Source organism: Petaurus breviceps, unplaced genomic scaffold (assembly GCF_028583685.1).
Source record: "Petaurus breviceps papuanus isolate PSGF00001 unplaced genomic scaffold, PetGlider_PUasm1.0 37, whole genome shotgun sequence".
In the NCBI taxonomy this organism is placed as follows: Eukaryota; Metazoa; Chordata; class Mammalia; order Diprotodontia; family Petauridae; genus Petaurus; species Petaurus breviceps.
Window position 1 is genome coordinate 107,787,366 of NW_027186296.1, and position 27,923 is coordinate 107,815,288.

Sequence of the window (27,923 nt, forward strand, 5' to 3'; positions counted from 1 at the left end):
GATAGATAGATAGATAGATAGATAGATAGATAGATAGATAGATAGATCGATCATCCACCTGGAAGTAAGAGAGCCTCATATGGCACAATGAGCTTGAGAAGTCACATGCTGACATATATGTAACAAGGGTGTAGTATCAGAAGTTATGCCTCAACTCTAGCCTTGGATTTAGTTGTGTAGGCTTAGTTTTACATGTGAACCAGAAACTGGAGGATAGAGTAGGAAGAAGCTAAGTGTCTCTCTCCCAAACTTGAAGCTTTCCTGGCCTCCAACCTCTGATCAAACAGAAAATTGGAAGCTGACATGTCCTTGGAGCTAGAAGTAGCAGAGACAGGGGAAGAGCATGATGGGAACCACTCTGGGATTTGGATTTGAGACATAATCACATTCATGACTCTATACCCAAAACAGCAATTTAGAAAAGAAGGCTGAGGTTAGGACTGCACTGATTATTGAGATGAAACCTTAGTACAGTGATCATGGACTTTGAACTGGATCTAACCAATATCATTTCTTATGACCTCGATGCAATTCCCATGGGAAAAGTAGGGCAGCTGCCCTAGGGCATCCTGGAAGCAGGGCACCAGGACCCAGTTGGCTTGTTAAAGCTTCACCATTCTTTCTAGGTCTTTAATTAGCATTAAAGTCATTCAGTACTTCTGGTGCCCTGTGCCTCAAATGGAAAGGAAATCCTTCAGATACAGAGAATTTTAATTACTCCAGTGTTAATGACTAAGGGGATTCTTTTCTAGCCCTTGCTCCTACTCTAGATAAAAACAACCACCTGCTTAGTTATGAATTCTTTAACATCTCTGAATTTTGGTTTTCTCACCCATAAAATAGAAATAATAATTTCTGCCCTGTCTATTTCCTAGGCTTGCTGTGAGTCTCTAAAGAGATGATAGATATTGCTTTGAAAACTGAGAAGTGCAATATGAATATAATAATATGTATTTCTACTCAACTATGAGCTTCATGAGGGCAGCCTAATGGCCCCATGCATCTCCCCCAGCACCGTTCTTTGTAAAGAGTAGGGTATTTAAATGTTTCCTGCACTGAGCGGCCATTGAGAACTAAGAAAATTGGCATTTAACTGATAGCTAAAGAGATGAAAAAACAGAAGGGGCCATTATAGTTACTATTCATAAGCACCACCATGACAATGGGGATGTTTGATCATAAGATATTATAGAGAAAGTGCTTTACAAATCTTAAAGCATTATATATATAAAGATATGTGCATACATGTATATATGTACACATACACACAGATAAAACATATATGTTAACTATTCTATTATTATTGTCTTTTGTTATACCTTTATCTAAGAAACTTCTAGCTGTCTATTAGAATCATTTTGATAACCTTAGATTAAAAAGACATTGCTCAACAGGTTTTCTATTTGCTGCTTAATGTCAAAGATTTTTGTGTATGGATGTGTATGTGCCCGTGCACATGTGTGTGCTTGTATAGGTGTGTATACACATAACTAAGTTCACATACGTATATGTATATACACACATGTATGTATATACACATATACACACATATGTTTATATATGTATTACATTACATTTAGTGTATGTGAGGCAACTAGACATAGTGGATGGGATTACAGTCAAAAAGATCTGGGATTAAATCCAGCCTCTGACAGTTTCTATCTGTGTGACCCTGGCAAGTCATTTATCATCTACATGGCACAGGTAACTCCTTGGATCTTATCTAAGCCATAGACAGATTGTGATCTGTGTTGGTGGAGAGTGTTCCAGTGTAATATGTGTCCTGAATTATACCAGGGTTTCCAAAACTGATAAAACAGTAGATCTTTCCCCATTTTTTAAAACCAGGCCTGTGATTTCATCAATGTAGGGAGTTCTTAGGGAGAAACTTCCTCTTCCAATACAGAATTATGTAACCTTTCCTGCAACTCATAGTCTTAGAGCATTTCCCATGTGGTTCAGTGACATACCTGGGGTCATACACCCAGCATGTGTCAGAGGCAGGGAGAGTCAACCAACTCTTAAGGCCCTTTGCAATGCCTCCTACATCCTTCACGTATTCAGTATAGATGTGTTGCTACATTTAATGTAATTTAACTATCAACAGATTAAACATCTCAGTTCTGGGTGGGGGGGGGAGGGTTGATACAGCACCACTTTCATGAAGAGAACAGAACTTGGAAAGTTGGGCGTCTTCTTAAGGTTTTTGATCACTGCTGATTCTACCCTTTCCCCTCCACACTCTACGATGAGACTGGGGGACGTCACAGAAGCCATCTGGTAATTTTTCATGTTTCTTAAGCCCCAAGCTAGAATCTATAATGAAGAAAAAGAAGAGGAAATTTGTTAAGGGAATGAAGGAAAGTCAGCATGCCAAGCATGATATTCAAAAGGAAAAAGCAATCCAAGAATGAGTTATTTATAAACTAGGAATTCTTGAGGCCTGATTTCCGCTTAGATATCTTTGAAATGTCTATGAAAATATTTTAAGAAATAAAAGGACAGAGGATATGTAGAATAAATGACCCTCCCCCCCTCCAAAAAAAATCCTGTGCTTTCTGTTTAAGGAAGGACATTTTCCTTGGACTTTAAGGGACAGCTTGGGGTAATAGAAAGAACACTTGATCTAGTAGTCAGAAGACATTGATTCCAGCCTTAGCTAGATGTCACTAGGCAAGCCACTTCCCCTCTCTGTATCTCAATTTCCTCCTGAGGCAATCAGTTGGATTAGATGTTTTCTAAGGGCTTTCCTAATTCTAAATTCTTTGATCCCATGAATCACAGTTAAATGAGTTGATCATTGAGACGGGTCCTGGAATAGTGGTTAGAGCTGCTTGGACCAGGGCAGAGGATTGTTAGCCCCTGGAAAGTATGTCAGAAGGGTTCACTTCAAGTCACTTGATTAGGCAAATACACCAGCACATAATGACTTTTAGGGCCTACAGTGCCATTGCTACTGTGATATTCCTATAAGTTTTCTTCCCATTCCTTCTATTTTCCTAGTATTTCTCAGCTTTTCCTATTTTCCCACTATCCTTTGGGACTGTTCAGTATACTCTATGTCTGTGAGAAAATTTCTGGGCAGGCCTAGCTACTCAGGCTACTAGCTACAGGGCTAGCCCTGTAGATGATTCTATTCACAGGTTACCTACAATACCCAGAAAACTGCTCACTCCCTAACCATATGACACTCTATACAGAACTGACATGTAATGGAACATTCTTTTCTCCAGTGCTTTGATGGATCCTTAACATCTATTGATAAGGGTCCCCTTACCTCTTCTTACCCCATCCCTCCCCAGTACAAATTACCACTTCTCAATGCCTTCCCATTTTGCACAGGTTTTGTCAAAGGTTTTCCTTAAGTCAGAAATCCATGTATTGAATCCTGGAAGAGACCTTAGAAGTCATTTAATCCAACCCTCTCACTTTACATTAGAAGAAACCAAAGCCAGAGAGAAGTCAAGTAATTTGCTCAAGTTCACACAGTTGGGCAGAGCTGGAACTCCAATAAGGCTTCTCAATTATTAGCTCATTTCACTTTCCATGGCACCATGCTGTCTCCAATTCTCTGTAGAGAATCTGTCCAAGGTGCTGGAAGCTTCCTCTAGTCTTTCTGACAAGTGTCCTTCTGTTAGTACTTACTCTTGACATGCGACTGATCCAGCTCTTTTTCACATGAGGTGTAGTGGACAGAGAGCCAGTCTTGAAGACAGGAAGACCTGGACTTGAGTCCTTCCTCTAAAGCATATTTTCTATGTGACCTTGGTCAAATAATTTAATCTCTTAGTGGTTCTAGACAACTTTCTAAAAAAGCAGGTATCCACCTGCCTTAGTAGAGGGGATTTCCTCACCTGGTTGTTCCCTGTACCAAAGAAATAGAAGATCTAATCCCTATCCCCTTCCCAGGAGAACTATTCCCCCTCATCCCCAGTAAACATATTCTTTTGATTTACTCAACTCAGTGAGAAGAGAGAAGTACCTCAATAGCAGTGAGTTGAACCACAGGCCTAATTCCTTGAGGAACCATGTAGAGGTTTGGGGCCCTCTGGGATGGGAGAATTGGAAGATTGGAGCCATCCTGGTAAAGCAAACATGGTGATATCATCATGGTCCTTCATTTCAAATAAGGCATTCCAGGGTACATGAACAAGTGTTTTCACCCAACCACCTTGAAAAGAGTGAGCAGGAAACTGACAGATTACCTTATCCCTGAGAATAAGCTCAGCAGTTACAAGTACATCTCCACAGGCTTTGTCTCCATTTATAACTGGTTGCCAGAGAAGTTTAGGGGTGATGTCTACTTCTGGATTAAGCTTGACCACTGGGGAGCAAAAACTTCGACCTAAAAATTCATCCTTGCCCTGAGAAAACAAACAACCCCTAAATTAAAGACCTAAAAGTATTTCAAATTCCCCCCTTCTCAACCATTAGGGAAATTCCAGTTGACCTACCACTTGGTCATTGTCAAAGAGTTCAATTACAACTTTGGGTGGGTTTTGTATTATTGTTTGCGGATCTCCAAAAATTTCAACTTCATCAAATATAATAGTTTGGTCCCATGTTGGATTCAGCGTTGAGTGTATGATTTCAGTTGTTTTACTCCGATGGAGGAATGAAACGTGAGCATAGGGATCTAAAAATAAATAAACAGGCTCAATGAGCCAAATGAATAAATGGGCCAAAGATCCAAATCCCTGAAGTCCAACCCTTCTGTATATTTTTCTACCCACTAAAAAGTATCACAGATGACAAAGTCAAAGGTGTTCTATTCTTGAGTGTTGTTTTAACAGAGGATGCAAAAGTGGGAGAGATCTTATTTTATATACAGGTTTTTTTGGAGGGTGGAAGGCAAGGCAATTGAGGTTAAGTGACTTGCCTAAGGTCCCATAGCTAGTTAAGTGTCAAGTGGCTGAGGCTGGATTTGAATTCAGGTCCTCCTGACTTCAGGGACGGTGCTCTATTCACCTAGCTACCCCCGAGATCTTGTTATCTTAAAGGTGATCATTGCAAGAATCATGTAATGTGAGTGTGTGAGTGTGATGACAGGTTGGGTGGGGAAGTTGCATGCTCCCTAGGAGGTCTGTTGGTGAGGGGTTTTGTCTTTTTAACACATGTATCTTTGAATGAGAGACAGCATGACATATAAGGTAATAAACTGCCTTTGGAGCGGGAAATGTTTAGGTTGAGTTAATCAAATTTATCTCTCCCTATGCTATCACTTCTTTCTTATTACCAAGTAACAAGCATTTTTTTTACACCTAATTGTTCCTCTTACTGCCCTGCCTGTTGGACAAATTAAAAAATATATACACATATACAGCAATGAAAAACAAATTCCTTAAGGTAAACCTACTACCAAAAGCCAATACTGCATACAACAGGAACCACAGGATTGTTGATTTAAAGCTGGAAGGACCTTAGAAATGATCATGGCCTTGATTCTATATATGAACCAAACAGAGATCCAGAACTTGAGAGTCAGGATTTGATCCTGGTTCTTTGCCTCCAAGTTCAGTGCTCTTTGCATTATCTCATATTGCATATGCTTTTATAGTAATTCAAGGAGAAGCATATCAATCACACTAATAAAAAGCTTTCTTTCATCCTTGAGCATGGTGAAGTGGAAAAAGCTCTGAACTCACAATCACTGAACCTGAGTTCAAATCCTGGTCCTTCTACTTCTTACCTATGTGACCTCAGGCAAGTCATTTAAAAAATTCTCTGGGTCTCAGTATCTGAGCCTTGAATTAGGTGACATCTGAAGTCCTTCCCAGATCTAAATCTATAATCCTAATATCCCAAACTGAAAATAGCCACTGTAATCCTTAGTATGAGCACAAAGCAGAAGCAAACATTCTCTTCTGGACCTGTCAGTGTGTTGGGTATTTTCCAGAGATCTACCTCTGACTTTCATTAAGGAGGTACCCTCTGGTGGAAACATACGGAAATGTTTTCTAGCATCTTTGTTCTAGAGTAGGTAGAGCAAATGGAGACACACGCGCGCGCGCACACACGCACACACCCCCACACACCCAGGCAAGAACGCAACCCTCAAAGAAAGTACTATTGGGACTAAAATGTCTGGAAATGTGTCCATTTCCTTGAAATGCTTCATTTGTTTTGTGTAAGTATCAGAGAACAGTAAGAGGATTGTAAGAAAGGACTGATGGAAGTTTCTCCATTCTCGAATCTTCTTTCTTACTTGTTGGAAAGAAATCTGGATCCCCAGTTCTCTGAAATACCTCCAGATGGCACCCTAACACCGTGCATCCTTGACCACAGAGCCTTCTTCCCAAGAAACTTTTTTAGAAACTACCAAATAGGGAGAATACTGTCAGTTTATTATATCATTTCAGGATGTTGATTAACTTTTTTTTATTACCTGAAAAACTATCTTTATCTAAAGCCATAAGATTTCTGGCCTGATAGATGTAGCAGCGAAGGTGATAACTGTATACTCCTAAAAAAAAAAGGCAAAATTAATTTACAAGAAATATGGTAAATTTCCTTTGGTCACACACACACACCAGGTCAGATAAAAGTTAGCTTTTTTTTTTTTTTTTTTTTACAAAAAGGAATATACTTGTTTTAAAATATTGCATTTAACTTTTTAAATCCAGTTAAAATTTATTTAAAACCAAATGCACTTCTTTATGGAATTAAAGTAAAAGTCAGATTGAAGCACTGAGATTATCTATCCTGCTTTAGATGATTTTAAGAACATTCTTATAATGACAGCTAAAGAGTCTAATATTGAATGCTAGAAACTCACTGTCAAAGTCACAGGAAACAATCGGAGTGTTTGCACCAAACACAGTTGTTGCACTGTACTTATGTTTTTCCATGCTCTTCTCATCTCCATCTTCAGTAGTGTCTGCTCCCTGGGACAAAATGCAAAAAGTAAACCAACCACACTTTAAATAATGGGAAAAAAAAATTCTTTCTTGGAAAACTGGATTTTAGTAAGGATTTCTTCCTAAAAGAAAGGGACTTCTAATTGATTGGAGAATAGCTAAATAAAAATAAATTTAAGCACATGAAAAATATAATGGCCTATTACTATGCTATAAGAAACAACATATACACAATGCATACTGGAGAAGGATGAGAAGATTTATATGAACTGATACAGAATGAAACAAACAAAACCACATAAACAATATACACAGTGACTACAACAATGTGAGAAGAAAAAATTACAACATCAACAAAAGTAAACTGTGTCGTACAATTATAACAGCCAGAAACATAGCCCTGGAGAAGAGATGAGGAGAATGTTCTCCCCTCTTAATTTGCAAAATTAAGAGATTAGAGTGTGGAATATATGGAGCATATAGAGTATTGTCACAACAATGTTTTGAGTAGTTTTGCTGAAATTTTTTTCCTCTTTTTTGTTCTTTGTTATTTGGAATGATCCTCTGGGATTAGAAAGGAGGAAATATATTTGGAAGTGAAGGTGATAGAAAAAATAAAATAAATCAATGACATCTTAAAAACCCAAAGTAATTAGTAATTAGCAAGTTATCAAAAAAATATTAAAGGGGCCTCCATCATGTTTCCACTGTATGTAGCAAATGCTCCCATTTTCATGCAGTGAAAATCAAGGAAGCTACTAAAAACTCTTAAGTTATCAAAGGAATGACCTTAATCTTCTCTGTCACACAGCTGGATGAAACTTTGGACATAGAACTCTTTCTTGAGTGGAAGTCAGCCCTGTTTGAGTGAGCACCAAGAAACTAAGTTGTGGGTGCTAAATTCTGAGCAGGGAGTATGTGTTGGCAAGGTTGGCAATAGATTTAACTGTCATTTCAAATCATTCAATAAGTTCTTATCTTGGAGGACAAGAGGATGCAAGGAAATCAATGTATATTTCTGTTTTAAAACTGCTTATTTCTATTTAAATGACTTCAAAAGGAGGTTCTTGGGGGTTGGGAAAGAGAAGTCAATCTGCTAGGAACAAGGTTTGTGGTGAGGTAGAAGAATGCTTGAGTCATTACTAGGGAATCTGCAGTATTTAATTCAAATTAGCCCCTGAGAAAAGAATCCCATTCAAAAAATTCCAACAGGATGTCACTCAGTCTCCAGGGCCAGCCCTTTCTTTTTTTGGAAAACTTCATTTTTAGGGAGTTTTTTTTTTCCTTATGTAGCCTTGTCTCAGAGTCAGGGGCTGCTGGGAAATGTAGTATTTCCTAGCTGGAAGGAAAGACTGAAGGATCATGAAAAGCAGGAGCTGGATGAGATGGGGGAAATTGGGGTAATTTTTAGTCCTGGGAGAGAGGAGGGTGAGCAGTGGGGAGCAGAGGCAAACAGTGGGGTAGCAAAGGGAGAGTCAATTGCAAGTGAAGGGCATTGCTACCCTACATTGACTATAATCATAAGAAGTTGGGGCCTTGCCTGGCTCAAAGATCCACTCAAGGAATTATCCAACTGGAGAGAGAATGCCATTTGCCTGAATGTGCTTACTTCATCTAATTGCTATGATCTCATGAATCTATCATTAATTACTTCCTCTTCCTCCTCCCTGCTTCATCACTGCCTGGTAGACTGGCAATGCTTACTGTTTGGAGTTTCCTGTTCTTTTGAAATCTTGTTTGTTTCTACTTTTATAATGGGTTTTGTCTCCATATGAAGATAAGCTAACTTTTATTATATTATGAGCAATTGTTTGCTATAAAGGAGTGGGGAAGAAGCAGAAACAGGAAAAGAGACAAAAGTGAACGCCTGTGATCACCTGCTCTGGACTTTAAAGAGAAAAATCATGAGCCTATATTAAGCTCTGGTGGCATAAAGCACAGATTCACTTTTATCAGATCTAAATTTCTCTTCCTGACCATTTCCATAGCAGGCGATCTCTGAACCTGAAACCTTGCAGTCTACTAGGTGACTTTCTCACCTTATCATGACTGGATTCAGGCTATCATGACCCTTGTCAGAAATGTCCAAACCACACTACTATTTAAGTACTCTCACCATCCGCTTCCAACTCTAATGGATTGTATTATTCTGTTAGAATGTAAACTCTTTGAGGGAAAAGACTGTCTTGCTTTCTTGTCTCTTCATTCCCATCGTTAAGTACAGTGTTGGGTATGTAGTAAGTACTTAATAAATGTTTTTTTCATTCAATTGTTCATTCTTTCAAATTTGGCTCTTTCTGGCTTCTATCCATTGTTTTTCTTTCTTTCCTCTGGGGCCAAGGAAACTATGTTTATTTCCTCTTCCACAGGACAATTCTTCAAATCCTTTAAGATACTTAACAGGTTCCCTCAAATCTTCTCTTCTTTTGGTTAAACATGACCTTCAGCTGATCTGCATAAAGTGTGCCTTTCAGAGTGCTGGTCTATCCCCTTCTAGAAGATCTTCAGTTTATCAATGTCCTTCCTAATATATGGAAAGTATGGAGGGGCTGCTACATGCACTGATGAAGTGGTCACCCACAAAGAAGAGACTATGGACTCGTGGAAGAATTGCTGTACTTACAAGGGCGCCTTCAAGTTTAAAGATAGCAGCTGCACCATGTGTTTCAGAAGTAGTCATCTTCCTTCTCCATCGTCTCCGACGAAAGGTATCTGAACTGCGTTGTTTCCAGTGAAATTTCCAGCCAATTAGAGAGGCATATTCCCATCCTTCTTTATCTTCTAGTGCTGCCAATCCCTAAAATAGAGGGAAGAATAATTTCATTTCTTCATAGGGCTTTCTATATATGATTTGCTCTTTTTCTTACTGATTCTCTGCAAGGCAAGAGAAAGTATTTGCAAATGGGCAAAGAGGACATTTAGTTGCCCAAGGTCATATAGATAATTAGTAGGAGAACAGGACATATCACTTACTCTATTTTTCTATATATAAACACACACACACACACACACACACACACACCAAAAACCCAAACAATTCTTTGGGGCAGCTAGGTGGCACAGTGAATGAAGGACAGGCCCTAGCATCAGGAGGACCACAGTTCAAATCTGACCTCAGATACTGTAATGGGAATGCAAATTTGGAAGATCTTCCCTGCCCCTAGGCTAAAGTGCACCAGAAGCCTGGGGAGGGAGGCTTGTTTTTCAGTAGATACTTTTTGATTGGCCAGTGGGTCAATAAGGTTGTTACATTCTCTGAGCCAGGAGAAGGCTATATAAGCCCTGATGTGTAGCTTTGTTTTGGGACTCACTTTGAGAAGTGTTCTGTGATTTGATCTGAATTCTGGGAAGCCGTTGTTGAGAGTCCTCCGGCTTTGAAAAACCCAGATGTGGAAACCCAGATGTTGACCGGGTATGGATGTAATGGTTGGACAGTTTGGAAAGCTGTCTACTTGATCTGTTAATGTCTTGATAATTCTGCCTGTATGCTTTGAAGTTCGGGGTGCCGACTTTTCCCCTGAACAAGGTAAACGATATATGTCTGACTGATTAAAGTAAGCTTGTCAACCCATTTTGAGTTGCTTTCCTTTATCAAAGCAGATCCAAGAACCTGTATGGGCGGCAAACCCTGAGGACGCTTGGGGTGCTTGCTGCTACAGATACTTGACACATTTATTAGCTGTGTGACCTTAGGCAAGTCACTTAACCCCAGTTGCCTTGCCTTATCCCTCCAAAAACAAAACAAAACAAAAAAACCCAATTCTTTCTAGACTGTTTTATTTAAATATATTACTAGTATGACCAACTTAGTGTATAATAAAATTAAGTAAGTTATATTTTATGATCTCAAATAAAACCTAATGCTAGGGTTTTTTTTTTTCAAAGCAATCAGGGTTAAGTGACTTGCTCAAGGTTACACAGCCAGTTATTTCTGGGTGTGGTGCTAAGTATCTGTGCCCAGATTTGATCCCTAGGTCATCCCGACAATGGAGCCGGTGCTCTTACTCACTGTGCTACTCAGCCACCCCTCTATGGGTTTTTTTTTTTAAATCTTTATCACCTATTCAAACACAATCCAAATTAGGTACAATCCACAGGCCCATTTTGGCCTCTTGTAGTCCTCTGTATTTTGTGGTGTTGACATTAGAATTTAAATATTATACAAAGTCAAAAGAAGAAAGAGAAGGGGATTTCAAAACTGGAAGAGACCTTAGTGATTATTCAAGTACAATCCCCTCATTTTACAGATGAAATAAAAAGATGAACTGTGACCCAGTGGGGTGACATGACCTGTTCATGGCTACCTAGAATAAGCCACAAGCAGAGACAAGACTTCCATCCATACCTCCTGATTCTCATACAGTTCCTCTTTCTGTTATATACCACCACCTCTTACGTAAGAGGATCATAGAATAGTACCTAAGACTTTATGGCCTCACCAGGGTGGAAATAACTCATTATTAAATACGGTGAAGGATTCCTGTTCCCAGCTCTGCCTAGATCATTAGGTCCTTTAGAAATGGATACCTCAGTGTTCTTGGTCACTCGTGAGGTGCAAGAGAAGTACATTTCTCCTTGACCCTCTTACCCTTGCAGTACTTGCTGCTGATTGTGTTAAATCCTTCTTGCGTTTTCGGACCATTCGCCGCCGCCTATGTGTATGGTACATCTTTTCAGCAGCAACCCAGGACTTTGGCTTGTTATCAGGAGGAATGGTTATTCCATATTCCCAGCCTGAAACAGAATTTTTTAAGCATTAGCATAAAGAGGTCAATTTGCCTGGAAGGTAAATGAATCTCCTTAGATCTCTGAAAAAATGAAAGTTTTACTAGAGGAACTCAAAGATTCTTCCCAGTTCTGCCATTCCATGAGTCTGTGATTCTACCTCCAACTCTGTACTGATGAGTGATTCCTGAAGACTCTTCAGTTCCCACCTGACCCCTCTACTCTGCTGTGTATGGCCCTCTGCCTCAACTCCTCCTGTACAACCACCCAGTTCACCTCTACCGTCAGAGCATTCTGAATCTTTACTCTCTGGGCCTGTTTTATTGTAGCAGTCAATAAATATTTAATCAGTCAATAAACATTTATTAAGCCCCTACTATGTGTCAGTCACTGTGCTTAACACTAGGAATACAAAGAAAGGCAAAGACAATCCCCACTTTCTGTTTTTCTTCTTGCACTGGTCGCATGTTGGACATGTTAGCCTATTGACCGAGATACATCCTATGCAAACAGTAATTGTAGTGGGATATCAATTACCTTTTTCATCCACAGCTCGGTTTATATCATACATCCAAGCATCGTCTTCCCATTCCCAGCCAGGGGGACAAGTTATCTCACCAGGTGGTGCTGCCTTTTCTCCATTCTTTTCCAAAGCAGAAGAGAAGAAGGATAGTCAGACAGCATGGATAGATGAGAGGCGATGCTGTCACCCCCTTCACCAGACTTTCCCAACTCCATTAGCATCACATGCTCTCTCAAAAACATTTCTAACCTTAACTTGCAAACAGAAGCTTTTTGTAAAGACTTGGGTTACTGGCAGCCTTTGGAAGCACCTAAGGATTAGGGAGATCTTGCTCCCTTGTGAAATAATGTGTCTGTTCATTGGAAAGTCTCTGGAGGAAGGCACATATCCCAGAAGGAAGAAACAGTGAAATGCACAGTATTAAAACACTGGGCATCTCCGGATATAAACCTCCACAGAGGCATCAACGCTTGTGCAGAAAAGTGAATCCCATCTCATGTAGAACAGAGTGAGGAACCTTTTCAATTTAGATTTATCCAATGGCTAACTCATGCTTTATCTTGAGACCTCAGGTTCCACTTCTCTAACTCCATGCTTTACTTTGGTTTAAAGTGCTGGTATTTTTGTTGATGCTTTACTGAGGATTCTGAAATATTTAGGAGGTGGGGGCAATACCCCAAACCACTGTTACTGACCAAAGTCCCCTGAGATGTGAATTAGGGCCCTAGCTTCCTATTCCCACAAAATAAGAATAGATATCAAGGCCCCCTTTTCTCCCTGTGGGGTAGAAAATTGTAGTATAATGGAGAGATCACTGGATTTTGTCTCAGAAGACCTGGGTTCCAATCCTGCTCTACCTACTTGCCAGTTGTATTGGCTTTGTAACTCTTAATCTCTCTACACTGCAGTTTTTTCTTCTACAGAAAAAGTACGATGATACTTAGGCTACCTGTCTCACAGAATATTTGTGTAGATTATAATAATGGCTAACATTTGTGTAATATTTTAAAGTTTCCAAATGATTTTACATGTATTTTTACTTCTGAGCCTCAAACTAACCCTCTAAGGGAGGTATGACAGATATTATTGTCCCCACTTAAAAGAAAAAGAAACCAAGGCTGAGAAAGGACAGATGACTTGCCAATAGTTACAGTTAAGTGACAGAGCTGAGATTGGAACCCAGGCCTCCCTACTCTATACCACACTGACTCTCAAATGACTTATATGGTATATGTTAAGCCCTTTGTTAACTATAAAGTGTTATATCAATTTCAGTTAGTGTTCTTTGACTTTTACAGATAAGGATATTCTTGACGCTCAAACAATGGAACATCTTAATAACTAAAGGACCAAAGAAGATGGAGGCTTGTTTATGTGAAATATCACATACAATTGGGCAGCTAGGTGGTACAGTGGATAGAGTGCTGGGCTTGGAATCAGGAAGACTCATCTTCCTGAGTTCAAAGCCAGCCTCAGACACTTACTAGTTGTGTGACCTTGGGCAAGTCACTTAACTCTGTTTGCCTCAATTTCCTCAACTGTAAAATGAGCTGGAGAAAGAAATGGCAAACCACTCTAGAATCTTTGCCTTGGGGTTCATGAAGAATCAGATACAACTGAAACAACTGAACAAAACAAAGAATTCTCATATGGATTTAAAAAGACTGAGAAATCTTAAGCTAAGAATTATCTCTTCATGATCAGACTGATTAAGCACCTCACTTCAGGGTCACAGGAGCTAACAGTCAACTTGAGCTTGCTAGAATAACCATGCTGTCTCTACACTACTTCATCCCATACACTGGAACTTTGGAAACTGATGTTGAAATAACTCCTATCTACTGATTCATTATTTTGCATGAGATTGATGAACATATGTTGGTGAATTCTCTCATATGAATCTTGGAAAGGCATCATTTTCAGCTCCAACCATGTGGTCTGAGCTTTGGATGATCATCAGGTTGGATACAAAAGTCAATATTGGGTCCAGTCCCTTTTAGTAGATATGATAGTAACAATTATAAGCACGGGAGAAAAATTAAAGACTCATGGCTGATCGATTCCTAACCTTAACACTTTTACAAGTGACATACTACCAGAACTAAGAGAGAATGAGTGGCTCACCACATCTGTGTAGCTGTCCTCGGTCAGCTTCCATTCTCCTCCTAGGTAGCGGCTTTCATTCTGATACACTTCATCTGTAAACTCTGTGTGACCAGCATCTGCTTCAGTCAACAAACTGGGGAGAAATCAGTAGCTTGTATTATTGGTGGAAGTTTCTTAACCCATTGATTCTTATCATAAGATCACAGGATCAGAGCTGGAGGGGGCCAGAGAGCTCTAATTATTTCATAGATGAGATAGACAAGTGACTGGCCCAAGATCACTGATGATGAAGGAAACAAACATTTATTAAGTTCCTACTATGTGCCAAGCACTTTATAAATACAATCTCATGGGGTTGGCTAGGTGGTGCAGTGAATAGAGCACTGGCCCTGGAGTCAGAAGGACCTGAGTTCAAATCCAGTCTCAGACATTTAACACTTAATAGCCATGTGACCTTGGGCAAGTCACTTAAGCTCAATTGCCCTGCCTTCCCCCCTCCAAAAAGCAAAAAAACAAACAAAAAAACAAATACAATCTCATTTTATCCTCATAACAACCCTGAGAGATAGTTGTAATTATTTTCCCCATTTTATAGCTGACAAAACTGAGGTTAAGTGACTTGCCCACAATCATACAGCTAGTAAGTGTCTGAAGATGGATTTGAACTCAGGTCTTCCTGACTCCAGGCCTAGCACTCTCTACATTGAATTAGGTTTCAAATCCAGATGTTGGGAATTCAAATCCAACACTCTTTCCACCACTCCCTGTAACCTTACATGAGTTAGAAACTGTCCTTACCAGATTATTTCCAAGTAATGGGATGTGATAGTGAAAACAACTGAACTTCTACTATCCATTAGCCTGTAAGAACTGCCAGGGAGATGCAGGACCCTGTAAGTATCTAGGGCAAAACCCAAAGACTTTTGACCTTGGCCTTGAGAACTGTGAGAGGTGAAGGTCAGAAGAGAAAGTATTTCAGGAATGAGAGATGGCCAGGGCAAAGGTACAGTAGGGAGGAAGATGGATGGCCATTTGTGATGAACAGAGAGAAAACCAGTTTGGATGGACTATAGAATATGGGAGGGGGAACAATGTGCAAGGAAAGACAGCTTGGGGTCAGGTTGTGAAAGGATTGAAAAGTAAACAGGGTTTATATTTTAGCACACAGGCAATGGGGGCCACTGGAGTTTATTGAGTAGGGGAGCAACAGTCAGCTTGTTGCTTCAGGAAAATCATTTTGGCAACTATGTTCAGGAGAGACTGGAGTGGGGAGAGGCTTGAAGGAGGAAGACCACTTAAGGAAATGTTTGGAATGATCTAACAGAGAAGTGGTGAGAGTCGAAACTAAAGGGGTAGCTAGCTATATGAGTAAAGAGAAGGGGTAGGATGCAAGAAATGCTATGGAAGCTGACATAGCAAGGTTTGACAACTGTTTGGATATGTCATGTGAGGGTACTGGGGAGGATGTCAAGAATTGAAACCTGACAAACTGGAAGAATGATATTACCTTCATTAGAAAAAAAGGCAAGTTTGAGTTTAGAAGGAAAGAAAAGAAATCCTCATGTAGGTATAACCTATATAACCTAACTCCATTTCATTCAAGGAAGTTGGAGCCCATGATTCCTGTCTTTCCTTGTTCCTCTTGGAAGGCAGGCAGAAGGAAGACTTTTTTATCTGATTTTAAAAAATGAGTCAGACAGTACGCAAATAAGTCCTGAAAGTCATTACAAGACTTAGAATAACTCTTTTTCCTGACCTTCTTTAATGCACTCTAACAAAACGCCACAGTGCTATACAGTAGAAAGAGTGTTGGATTTGAATCCTGCTTTTTGGCATCAATATGGAGGTTATCACATCATACTAGGACTTTTGAGGGTCCTGTAACTGTCTTCATGAGGTTGAGAGTAGGATTTGGGGGAAAACCAACCCAGAGTGAGGCCCCTGTCACCCAGAGACACTGGCCTAGGTCCCAAGGCTACCTTGTTTTGTAGCAACAGAGGGGAGTATTCCAGATTAGGTCTTTGTTATTTGGCCCAAAACATTAACTGTTTATGGTGTATACAGATAGAAGGAGGGTATTGGTGTAGGAATCCCCATTTTTTGTCAGCTACAGTAGGAAAATTCCTCCCTTAAGACTATTTGCTTGTTCATCCTAATGTAGAGAATTATCAGCTCCTGTGAGAGTGGATGACATTTTTTTTCCTTTTTCTGTAAAGTTCTACGAAATTAACCAGTACTCAGTGTACTCTCAGTATCATGCATTGGTTGGTGGAGATGAGAAATCAATACATTAATTTCTAGGAATAGAAAACTTACCTTCTTTCAGGATCAACCATCCACTCGCCTTCCCATTCCCAGCCTTTGGGGGGCAAAAAGAACTCTTTCTTAAGCTTTATTTTCCCTGTGACATCTGAAAATTTATGTCGACCCACAAGTCCAGAAGTGCCCCATTTTCCAAACATCAATGCTTGATTTTCATACTGTTTTTTAAAATATAAAAAGAACACCATCAGAGACAGAGAAATAAAGTCACACTGGGGGGTTTTAAATCTGTCTGGGGTAGGATGCCTTTCTTAACTTAACTGGAGTCTTCCCTAAAGACCCTGTTCCAAGGTAGGTGCAGAAAAGATATCTTCCCAGACCCAGAAACAAAGAACGGGCTTCCTCCCTTCTAATTTATATTCATAGAACCTTTGAACCATAGACCCTTTGAGGCAGAAAGGCCTTTAGAGGTGATCAAGGCCAACCTCAATTCCTGGGGCTCCTTCTTATGGCATCCTCTTCAGGTTTATGTTCAGAACAGGTGAACACACTGCAATTCTGATCCTAAGCTGAAAAGTTTAGAAACCTGCTGACACCATCCCATCTGAGTGTAGTCTTGGGTAAGGACTGGAGAGTAGATGTTGGTGCAGTGCTAAGTCTAGCCTCAGATCTTAAACACTGGATGCAGTACTTAAAGAGTGAGATATTATAAGTGAATTAGCTCCTTTGTCCTTGATGATCTATTTTCTTAATAAAATGTATCCCTATCAGTCCATCTATGGGCAAAAAAAATGGACTAGGAGACAAACTATTAATGTTTACCTCAATTTAACCATTAACAAGCTGAGAGACTTTGACTTTATTTAATTTTTCTTGGTTTAAGTTTACTCATCTCTAAAATGGGAACAGCAGTTTATACCTGCCTACTCCTATTCACTGAATTCCTGCCTCTTCATCCATTCTTTTTATCCACTATCCTGTCCCTAACTCTGCCCATCTTAACATATATCATCAATACTGATGAGTATACAGCTTAGTCACTAGAGACAAACTCTGACAGCTTGGGACATTGCTAGGCCCTGCTTATGTCTGCTACATTTATAATTACACTATCCAGAAGGGTTGGGCAGAGGAAACTGAGACCCACTCTGCTAATGCCCATTGGCCAGGTAAGTGTCTGCCAACCTTAACTGCACTAGAATGTTATTGGAGATGAAGAGGATAATAATAATTCTATGAGACCATTATGTCATGGAGCCCTTTACAATTTCAAAGACTTTTGTGTATGATATTTAAACAGTACCTTAGATTTACAAAGGGCTTTCTATACATTGTATCAGAAGAGTCGCACAATGTCTCAGTAACATATGTATTACAGGCTCAAGAAGGTTAAGTGATTTTATTTGCCCATGGTCAGATGGCTCCTAAGTACTGAAGGAAAGATTCAAACTTCCAAACTCCAGGTTCTAATTTTGCTTCCATTGTACTAAACTGTCTCTCATCTTTTGTATGATCTCTGTATGATCCTTACAACCATTCAAGAATTGTTACCACCATGCTCTGTGTGCAGAGCATACAGAAGTACCGATTGATATGTCAACTAATTCAAGAATAGAGACATGTGAATAGGTCACTTCAAACCTGGTGTGATCTCTAAATAGACCCCTAGTGGATTACTAATATAAGAAGCAGCTTCCCAAAAATAGAAACATGGGAGTGGGTCACTTCAAACCTTGTGTGATCTCTAAATAGAACACCAGTGGATCAACAATATAAAAAGTAGCTTCCAGATCAAGGAGGAGAACCTGTCCTCAGAACGGATGAGGTGCCCAATGCCTCCTCTAACCATCAAGACAACTTGTTACTAGTCCTATTCATTCATTGAAACATACTTGAAACAAATGGTTGTGATAGTTCATATATAAAAGTCTACCCAATTTGCTGATACTAATAACATTCAAATTAGTATAATGACTTGTCATCTTAAAGATCTTTTACATCTATTGTCTTACCTGATGTATTTGGTAAAGTAGGCACTACTGTACTAGTTTGGTAAAGGGGAAACTGAGGCACAGAGCAGGCAAAGACTTACTCAAGGTCACTCTGCTAATTAGTGACAGGTCTAGGACAAGAATCCAGATGTCTTCTTAGTCAAAACCTGTTCTACTATATGAGGGTCAGCCTCAGGGTCCCAGTTAAATGTCAGGGTCATTCAAAACCATTAGAAGTATTAGCTTGACTTGAAGTAAACAGAATAAATAGAATTTAAAAAAGCAAAATGCCTCCCCAAGTCTAGACTAAGTTTTCTGCCTTTCAAATATATCCAAGCTAAGTTTTTGAGCACTGACTATCACACAAAGTCTCTCTTAATGGGTTGCTTTGTTTATTCTGACTATTATATGTCAGCAGTAACTCAATATTTTTGATCCAACAGCTTCCAGAGAGTGTTGACACACTGATTCTGAACACTGAGTCTCCCAGAGTAATCCAAGTCTAATCTCTCAAGGGTCTTCAAAAGTGTGTCTCTAATATCTGAGCTCCTTGGAGCTCCAGGCTCTCAGATCCTCTGAGGTCTGAAGCTTCTGCTGCTTTTGTGAAACATTACTGAATAAATGAAATGTCATCAGAGTTTTGGGAAACTTTTAGGTCACATGAAGGCCAGGTGCAAAGCATCAATCCAGACAGAAATCTAAGCTCTCTGAGGACCCTGCCATGTGCTATGCTCAATGCTGTCACTTTCACAGTTACATAATCAATGAAATTGATGAAGAATTTAAACTCTACCTCCCCACTCCCACCCCCAACCCCCAGTGGATGCTGGAAAAAGGCACAGGTCAGTTCCTGCCAGGGATGCCTATGGAGGAGCTTTTTGCATTTCCAAAAGTTAGAAGTAAAAAAAAAAAAAAAGATTACACTAGAGAAGTATACCATTTCAGCAAAGACAGTGAACGCTCCTTCAGCAAAGCTGTTAAACTTCTTTTCAACAGCACTTAATCCAAGCCAAATGTTAACACGCAACTCTGCCGGCACCTTCACGCCATTGCTCTTATCCTGCGGGTACTGGAATGTATAAGGTAAATAGTTCATGGACTAGATCGTGGGTAGTGACATTAACACAGGGAGAGGCATTTTACTGCCACACAGATCAGTATAACCTTTCTTTTTTTAAGCTAAATTTCTAATTGACTCGACCACACACAGAAAAATAATAACAGAAAAAGAATGTCCTCTTCCCCCAAATCAGACCATGTTAGGAGTTAGGGAATCCAGTAAAAACAGAGTATTTCCTCTAAACAGTATCCTGTGATTTACCCCCCTGGAGTTACCAGAAACAAACAAAAGAAGTGGTACCTTCCTTCTCTATTTTTCTTATTCTGAAACTAATCCATTAATGAGATTGTTCTAACTCACCACTGAGAATAATGATACTTCCTATTCCGTCTTAAGGAAAATTGCAGGAGAAAAATAAAGCTGGTTCAAGAAGCTTGAGATAAATACACAGCATGGTTCCTACGTTTTTCTGGGCAATCAGGACATGGTATTTTAAAAACAATTCATTTTGGAAATATCTGTAGCTATTAGTCTGGGAAACAGGTTTTATATTTAAACGTTTTAAATTTCATGAGGGAATGAAGGACCATACCTTCAAAAAGATGGTCTGGGTCTTCCCACAATATTTCCCAGAAGCTTCTTCACTGGTGGTGGAATATAAAACCTGATGTGCAGGAATTCTAGCGTAGGCCAATCTTTTCTCTCCCCGGATCATCCAGATGATAATATCAGGCATACTGTTTTGTGGCTGGTCATTTTGGTGAGTAAAAAAGGAAAACAGAAGCAAGATTACCTATACTGCTGAATTAAAAAGTATCATAGGATCATAGAGATGGAAAGAACCATAGATCAGAGGTGTCAAACATGAGGCTGACTTGGAATCCCAGGTACTAAGTGGAAGAGCTGTGTGGGATTTGAATCCAAGTCCAATGCTCTTTCCATTAAGCCTACAGCTAGTCATTGGAGCTAGTAGCTTTTGTTGCAATTATGTTTCATATCCATCTGGCACCATTTTGTAGGTTTAGGTCAGTCTGCTTCAGCATCCCCCCTTGACTATTTTTAGCCTAGATCCTGGAGCTGAATAAGCCCTTGCAAGACCCTCCTGTCCCACTTCCCCTTGACCAGGTTTAAGCATTCTGGTCTTTGTTCAGTCCAAGGACTTAGAAACCAGCTTACCCAGAGCTAAAACCCCACCTCCCATAGGAAGCCTTTCCTGATCCCTCTTAACTTTAGTGTATTTCCTCTGCTGATTATCCCCAATTTATCCTGTATATAGTTTGTCTGTAAATAGTTATTTGTATGTTGTCTTCCCATTAGACTGTGAGTACCTTGAGAGCAGGGACTGTCTTTTGTCTTTCTTTGCAAGCCTACTCAGGAGAATGCCTGGCATGCAGTAAGCACTTAATAAATATTTATTGACTGGCTATTATTTATTCATTCATTCATTCGTTGATTTAAAAGCAATCAGGGTTAAGTAACTTGCTCAAGGCTACATGGCCAGTCATTTTTTTTTTTTGTCTGTGGGTGCCGAGTATCTGAGGCTGGAACTGATCCCAGGTCTCCAGGTCTGGGGCCGGAGCTCCACCTGGCCGCCCCTAAGCAATTGGGGTTAAGTGACTTGCTCAAGGTTACACGGCCAGTTATTTTTGTGTGGGTGTTAAGTATCTGAGCCTGGAACCGATCGATCCCAGGTCTCCCGACTCTGGGGCTGGCGCTCTTACTCACTGTGCCACCTGGCCGCCCCTGGTTATTTTCTATTCACTCATTTTTTGGATTTTATTTTGGATTTATTGGACATTTATTGGATTTATTTGGATTATTTTGGACATATTTTGGAATTAAAATATCTGAATTGCTATATTAAAATTTTGGTGACTTTGAATAGCACTCATTCTCCACATCTTAATAGGCTAGGCTACTTCTTATTTCCCAGAACCATTTCCAGACCATTGATCCACCACCATCATTTTAATTCTCATTGGAAATTCTCACCAAATTCTTACTACTCTACTTAGTATAACAAATCCTTACTGCTATGATCTACTGTCTTTAATGCTAATTTCAACCTTCCTCAATGACCTCAGTATTTAGCCCATATGTTTCTTCTTAACTCTTTCTGGCAATCATCTATCCATCAACAAGCAATAAACTTAATAAACAATTAAGTACCTACTGTTTGCCAAGCAATGTGCTAGGTGCTAAAAATACAGAAACAAAAGACCATTCCTACCCTCAAAGAGATTATATTTTTCTAGAGGGATAAAATATATTCACATGTAAGTAAACATATTCAAAATTAATACAAAGTGATTATATTACATAAAACTATCAGTATAAAACTAATACCAAAGGGATTGTGGGGCATGGGAGAAAGTCAGGGAATACTAACAACAAGGAGAATCAGAGTGGGTGTGTTGAAGAAGGTGGCGTTTGGATTAAGCTTTGAAGTGAGCTAAGGGTTGGAAGAAGTAGAAGGTTAAGGGAGAGTATGCTAGGCATGTGGGAGAGCCTGTGCTGAGGCACTAAGGTGGGAGATGGGAGGTCATGAACAGGGACCAGTCTGGTTTGTCCTAGTTTGGTCAGAATAGAATGCATGAAAGGAGTAAAGTAATCACGGTGGAAAGAGGGACTGGAGCCAGACTGTGACATGTTTTACATACCATCAGAGGGTCCGTATTTTATCCCAGAAGCAATAGGAAGCCACAGAGCTTCTTAAGCAAGGAAGCGGTGTGCAGAAATTTCATTGTCCATTTTTAGGACCTGTCTGGCACGCTGACCTCAAAATGAATCATCTTCTTTGACTCCAGTGACCTTCATGATGCCAGCCCAGTCAAACAACGAGGACCTCATTGTAACTTGCTTTACCTACAAAATCTCCAGCTTAAATCCTCAGCTCCCCTGTTTCCTCACCCTAGTGAACCTGATCCTTATTCTTGTTGTGACCTGACACCTCCAAGTCTATCATTCAGTCCCTTATTTGTCCCCTCTCTTTCCTCTAGCCTTAGCCTCCTATTGGCTCCACTGGCCTCCCTGCACAGTTTAAACAATGAGTGAATAGTGAAAATAAAATCTCCTAATCTCGGGATAATAAGGACCCTCAGAGGCCATGTAGTCCAGTTTGTATCCAGTAGGCCATCATAATTTCTTGCCTAGATTACTGCAGTAGTCTCCTAAATGGCCTCCCTGCCTCCATTTTCCTCACTCAACACCCCTACTGAAGATTTCCTTGAGCACAAATCTAACCATGTGATTCATCTACTCAATAAACTACAATGATTCCCTACTGACTCTAGGATAAAGTCTAAATTGCCGTGTTTAACTTTTAAAGCCCTTCCCAACTTGGCATCTACCTCTTACAAGGCTCATTGGGCATTTACATTACACCCCCTTGCATACTCTGGAAGCCAGTCAGTCTGGCCTTCTCTCCCTTCATCATATGCAGTAGTCCATCTTTTCCCCTCTCTCTGCCTATGCACTGGCCATCCCTCATGCCTGGAATGTACTAGTACTCCTTGCTGACTCTCACCTCTCATGCCTGACTCCCTTCAAAGCTCAGCTCACTTGGTACCTGATTAGCTTGAGCGCGCACACACACACACACACACACACACACACAGAGCGACCTCCTGACCCAAATCACCTTGTATTTATTCTCCATATGCTTTATATCTGCCTATTTTGGGGGCAGAAATGATCCTTAAGTACTTGTATACACTTACATGTGTACATGGGATTTTCCTTCATAAAATGTAAGATCATTAAGGTCAAGGACTATTTCATTCTTCATATTTGCACTTTCAATGCCTCGCACAGTACCTAGCTCACATTAAGCACTTATTAAATATTTATAGATTAAATCTGTTAGAAAGTTTTTCTTTACATGGAGGGAAAATATGACCCGGCATTCTTTGTTTTAACTTCTGGAGCCAAACTGAATAAATTTAATTTCTCTTCCACACAATGACCCTTCAAGCCCCCCACTAAGTCTATTCCTCTCTAGGCTAAACATCCCAGTTATTTCAAGCAGGCTTCATGACAGGATGTTAAGGTTTTTCACCATCCTGGCCTCCAGTTATCCTTCCCCAGTGGCCAGCCACTTTCATCCTTCCTTCACTAACACTCTGGACTAAGGGTGAAGGGGGGGTGGTCTCCAACCTTTTCCTCCAGTTTAATCTGAGAAGGTAGAATCATTTTTCTTCTTTCCTGTTTTTCATTCCTCTCCCCAGTTGGCCTGAATTTCTTTGTTTCTGAGGTTATATAAATCTTCCCACCAAACAGTTCACTGGGAGCCAATATGAAAATTCTAGACTGGAATGTTATCTCATGTAGTTAGGTGAGCATTGGCTAATGAACCTGTGAAGCCACCAGTGTCCATCCCTGCAGAAAAGTTCATTGTCGGGTCAGGCCCAACACTGTTGGCCCTAACTAGTGACTGAGTCTGGAAATATACAGAACAGGCCCAGAGATCTGACCCAGCCAAGAGATTACTACAGAGTCTAGTTTGGTCCAGAAGCATGAAGATGCATCCCTAAAGTTGATCAGAAGAGCATAACTCATCCTCCAGTGTGGCCTCCTAACTAACTCACGGAGAGAGGACCAGACTAGACCATAGCTCCATACCTGGAATTGTCCTCCAGCCATGCTGACCTTTCAAGGATCTGGGAGCAGACACTACTTGTCCCATGTTAATCTTTAGTAAAATGTGAGCTCATGGTAGCTCTTCACAAACGTGACATGGCCAACCTCTTTGCCCAGAAGCATCCATTCCCTCAGATCAACTTGACCTATTTTAAAGTTCTAACCTCTTCAGTAAGTTGCATTAGTTTATCAAACCAATCTTCAATTTCCATCAAAGTGGACTTTACGTCTGTAGCTTCAGATCTCATTCTTGCAGCTGCTTCCTGGATCTGGACAAGGGATCTAAGACGCAGCTTTTGGATCTGAGTGTCTAGAATGGTGACGTTCGGTTTTCCTTCTAATGAAGGTAATGGCATGCTAAAGGAAAAAAGAAAAAGAAAGAACAGTCTTTCAATAATAATTTTCCAGTGTCCAGTCACATGACATCTATACCATTGTGAAAATTTAAAAACATTAGAGAAAAAAACCTGGTCTTCCCTAAGCCTGTATCACAGTATCACAAATGTCTAAATATCACAAATATTGCCTGAGTAGTGATCATATGGTGGTTATGAAATATTCTGAAATTATACAGGGCTTCATTGTTTGTTTTTTAAAGACAGGACAATTGGGGTTAAATGACTTGCCCAAGGTCACACAGCTAGTAAGTGTTAAGTGGCTGAGGTTGGATTTGAACTCAGGTCCTCCTCACTCTAGGGCCAGTGCTCTATTCACTGTGCCACCTAGCCTCCCCTTAGGGCTTCATTGTTGTTGTTCAGTTGTATCTGACTCTTTGTGACCTCATTTGGGGTTTACTCAGTAAAGATACTGGAGTGATTTGCCATTTCCTTCTCCAACTAATTTTACAGATGAAGAAACTGAGGGAAACAGAGATAAGTGACTTGCCCAGGGTCACACTGCTAGGAAGTGACTGAAGCTGGACTTGAACTCAGGTCTTCCTGACTCTAGGACAGGCACTCTATACACCGTGCCACCTAGCTGTCACAGGGCTTCATGCAAACACTCTAAATTATGCAGGTACTTTTCAGTTGTTTTTCCAGTCGTCTCCGACTCTTTGTGATCCCTTCTTTGAGGGTTTTGTTGCCAAAGATACTAGAGTATTTTGCCATTTCCTTCTCCAGTCCATTTTACAGATGAGGGACTGAGGCAAACAGGATTAAGTGACTTGTCCAGGGTTACACAGATAGTATGTGCCTAAAGTCAAATCTGGACTCAGGGCCTCCTGATGCCAGGATAGGCATACTATCCACTGTGCCACCTATCTGCTCCCTCTAAATCATAGACTATTTTCAAAAGGGTAGAAAGGTGAGTGAGTCCGGTATATAACTCTGACATCAGAGGCAGTTTTAGACCTCTGCGTGGGGGATACAGGGTATTGGTCCTAATCTAACTTATCCCATTTGTCCAGCGGTCCATGGAGTAGTCTGAAAAGATGAAGGAAGCAGGGCATCAGGGGGGTGACTGTGAATTCCTTTTCTGGCTTCTTAGAATTCAAGAATGTCCGAGCAAGAAGAAGGAACCAAGCCCTTCACTTTTAAGGTGAGGGAACGGAAGCCAGAAGGATTAAATGAAGTAAGTGCCTGGTTGCACAGCTAGGTAGTGGTAAAGACAGAATTTGACCCTGGGTTCACAGGCTCATGGAATCACTGAACCTTGCAGTTGGAAGGGGCCTCAGACATCAGTCTTCTTGCCTACCCTCCAGTGCCCTTTCCATCACATCTCTCTGGCTGGTAAATGGGCATTGTCATCAGTCCCCAGAAGCTCTACTCCCTAAGCTCCTCATTCCTAGCAGAAGAGCAACAGTTAATCAGATTTTCACTTGGAGAAAGTGGGGTTGGGGTTCATCTGGAAAGGGAAGGGAGAACACCTTGTAACACCTAGGAGTTTCTGTATTACTGAAGGGGAGCTGCTGATCAGGGCAGGGAGACAGGGATGCTGGTGGACATGGCAGGCTGTGAGACCAGCAGGGGAAGAACAGGGCATGGGAGGAAGGATGCAATTAGATAAGGTTGGTGGTAAGGTAGGTAGGGGAAGAAGCACCCTCAGGAAGATGCAATCAGCACCGTCAAAATTCCTTGCCTTGGGCAAAAGCCCCTATAGTTGCTAGCCAGATTGGAAGTGCTACTTATAGAACTTTGCCCAGACTCCTAAACAGAAATAGATTTTTAAAGTATGTATGTCCTTCTAGGTGGTGCAGCAGATGGAGTTCCAGGCCTGGAGTCAGGAGGACCTGAGTTCAAACTGGGCCTCAGACCAGATACTTGACACTTACTAGCTGTGTGACCCTGGGCAAGTCACTTAACCCCAACTGCCTCACCAAAAGAGAAAAAAAGTATGTATATCCTTAAGAGCAGTTAGGTAGTGCGGTGGATAGAGTGCCAGGTCTGGAGTCAGGAAAACTCATCCTTCTGAGTTTAAATCTAGCCTGTGTGACCTTGGCCAAGTCACTTAAACCTGTTTGTCCCAGTTTTCTCACCTATAAAATGAGCTAGAGAAGGACATGGAAAATTACTCCAGTATCTCTGCCAAGAAAACCCTTAAAAATGGGGTCACACAGAGTTGGGGCTGATTGGAAATGACTGAACATGCCTTCAAACTAAGAATTTCTTATTACATAAGTTTTAAATGTCACAATCATAGTGAAGCTGTATGACACATTTTGCTTATCAAATACAATCACCAGCCTGCAGAACTCCTTCCAACACTGATCCCATCCTGTCCTATTGCCTGGCACATAGACAGGGGACAGATTAATAAATTCTGGCTCAGTAGGTCCTAGGTGGTTACCTGGGCCACAAAGAGGTAAAATAACTTACCTAGTGTTTTAGTTAAAATAACATACCATGTTGGTATGTGCTAGAGGCAATATTTGAACTCAGTTCTTCCTGAATGTTCACTATATCATGTTACTTTTTAACAAAGCCCACAATCCCCAGCAATTTTAAAGGGAGACCAATTATAAAATACACACGTCTGACATCATCTCACCAATTTTTGCCCAAAGTTTTGAAGGTTTCAATCACTGAAATGAGCATTTAAAATGAAAGTGGGCATGTGACTCCCACCCCCACCCTCACCCCAAAGGTTCAAACAATAACTAGAACTCTACAAAGGATTAAATTAAAATTCCCTTCGTCGGTCAAGCTGCCTTGTCATTACTAGGTAGTCCACCAGGAGGCATAAGAACACAGAAATTCCTGGGCATTTCAACAGCCTTCAGGAAAATAAAATCTGGTTAGTTCTGGCTGTTTGGCATAATCATCCTTCCTGGAATTCCAGTCTCCCACTAGTTTGGTAGAGAATCCTTAGCCTGGATCTGAAGCAAGCTCCAATTCTCTTAAATGTCAAACTCCTCAGAACTCTCTTCAATCATAACCTATGGTTAGCCAGATTTCAAGCAGCGACTGAGTGTCCTAATGGAGACGGAAGTCATGCAGCATTTAATAAAACTGCAAATTAAACAGCTTTGGTTTTTGAGTGTTTGCAAATTTAGGAATGCTGTTGCATTAGAGAAAAAGGGTGGGGGGGGGAGAGGTTGGAATATCCCTCTCCCCTTATTCCCTACATCCATGGAGACAAAAAGACATTTTGCTTAAGTTTGTCCAAGAGTGGTCAGTGTGGGTTTGTGGAGGGGATGGGGGAGAGAAAGGTCTCTTCTCTCTCTGGCCCCTGCTACCCACACACAAGAGTGAAGGCCCTCTCACATCCAGCAATGGAAGTGGGTATGTTGAGTTGGGCAGATTGAGTAAAGCAGATTGAAC

General features: G+C 40.5%; 1 protein-coding gene across 4 annotated transcripts in view; it reads right to left on the reverse strand.

Annotated features, from left to right (window-relative positions):
- Window positions 1-27,923, reverse strand: part of MYOF (myoferlin) — a 165,401-nt gene that overhangs the window by 31,167 nt on the left and 106,311 nt on the right. For all 4 annotated transcript variants that reach the window (XM_069099252.1, XM_069099255.1, XM_069099254.1 and 1 more), the window contains 14 exons: window positions 24,327-24,519; window positions 20,117-20,272; window positions 19,402-19,533; window positions 16,528-16,691; window positions 14,230-14,344; window positions 12,120-12,225; window positions 11,446-11,591; window positions 9,481-9,654; window positions 6,776-6,884; window positions 6,386-6,463; window positions 4,455-4,636; window positions 4,206-4,364; window positions 3,983-4,081; window positions 2,155-2,316 (listed from right to left, as the gene is read on the reverse strand). In XM_069099252.1, the coding sequence (XP_068955353.1) occupies window positions 2,155-2,316; window positions 3,983-4,081; window positions 4,206-4,364; window positions 4,455-4,636; window positions 6,386-6,463; window positions 6,776-6,884; window positions 9,481-9,654; window positions 11,446-11,591; window positions 12,120-12,225; window positions 14,230-14,344; window positions 16,528-16,691; window positions 19,402-19,533; window positions 20,117-20,272; window positions 24,327-24,519 (1,975 nt within the window). The remainder of the gene's footprint in view (window positions 1-2,154; window positions 2,317-3,982; window positions 4,082-4,205; window positions 4,365-4,454; window positions 4,637-6,385; window positions 6,464-6,775; window positions 6,885-9,480; window positions 9,655-11,445; window positions 11,592-12,119; window positions 12,226-14,229; window positions 14,345-16,527; window positions 16,692-19,401; window positions 19,534-20,116; window positions 20,273-24,326; window positions 24,520-27,923) is intronic.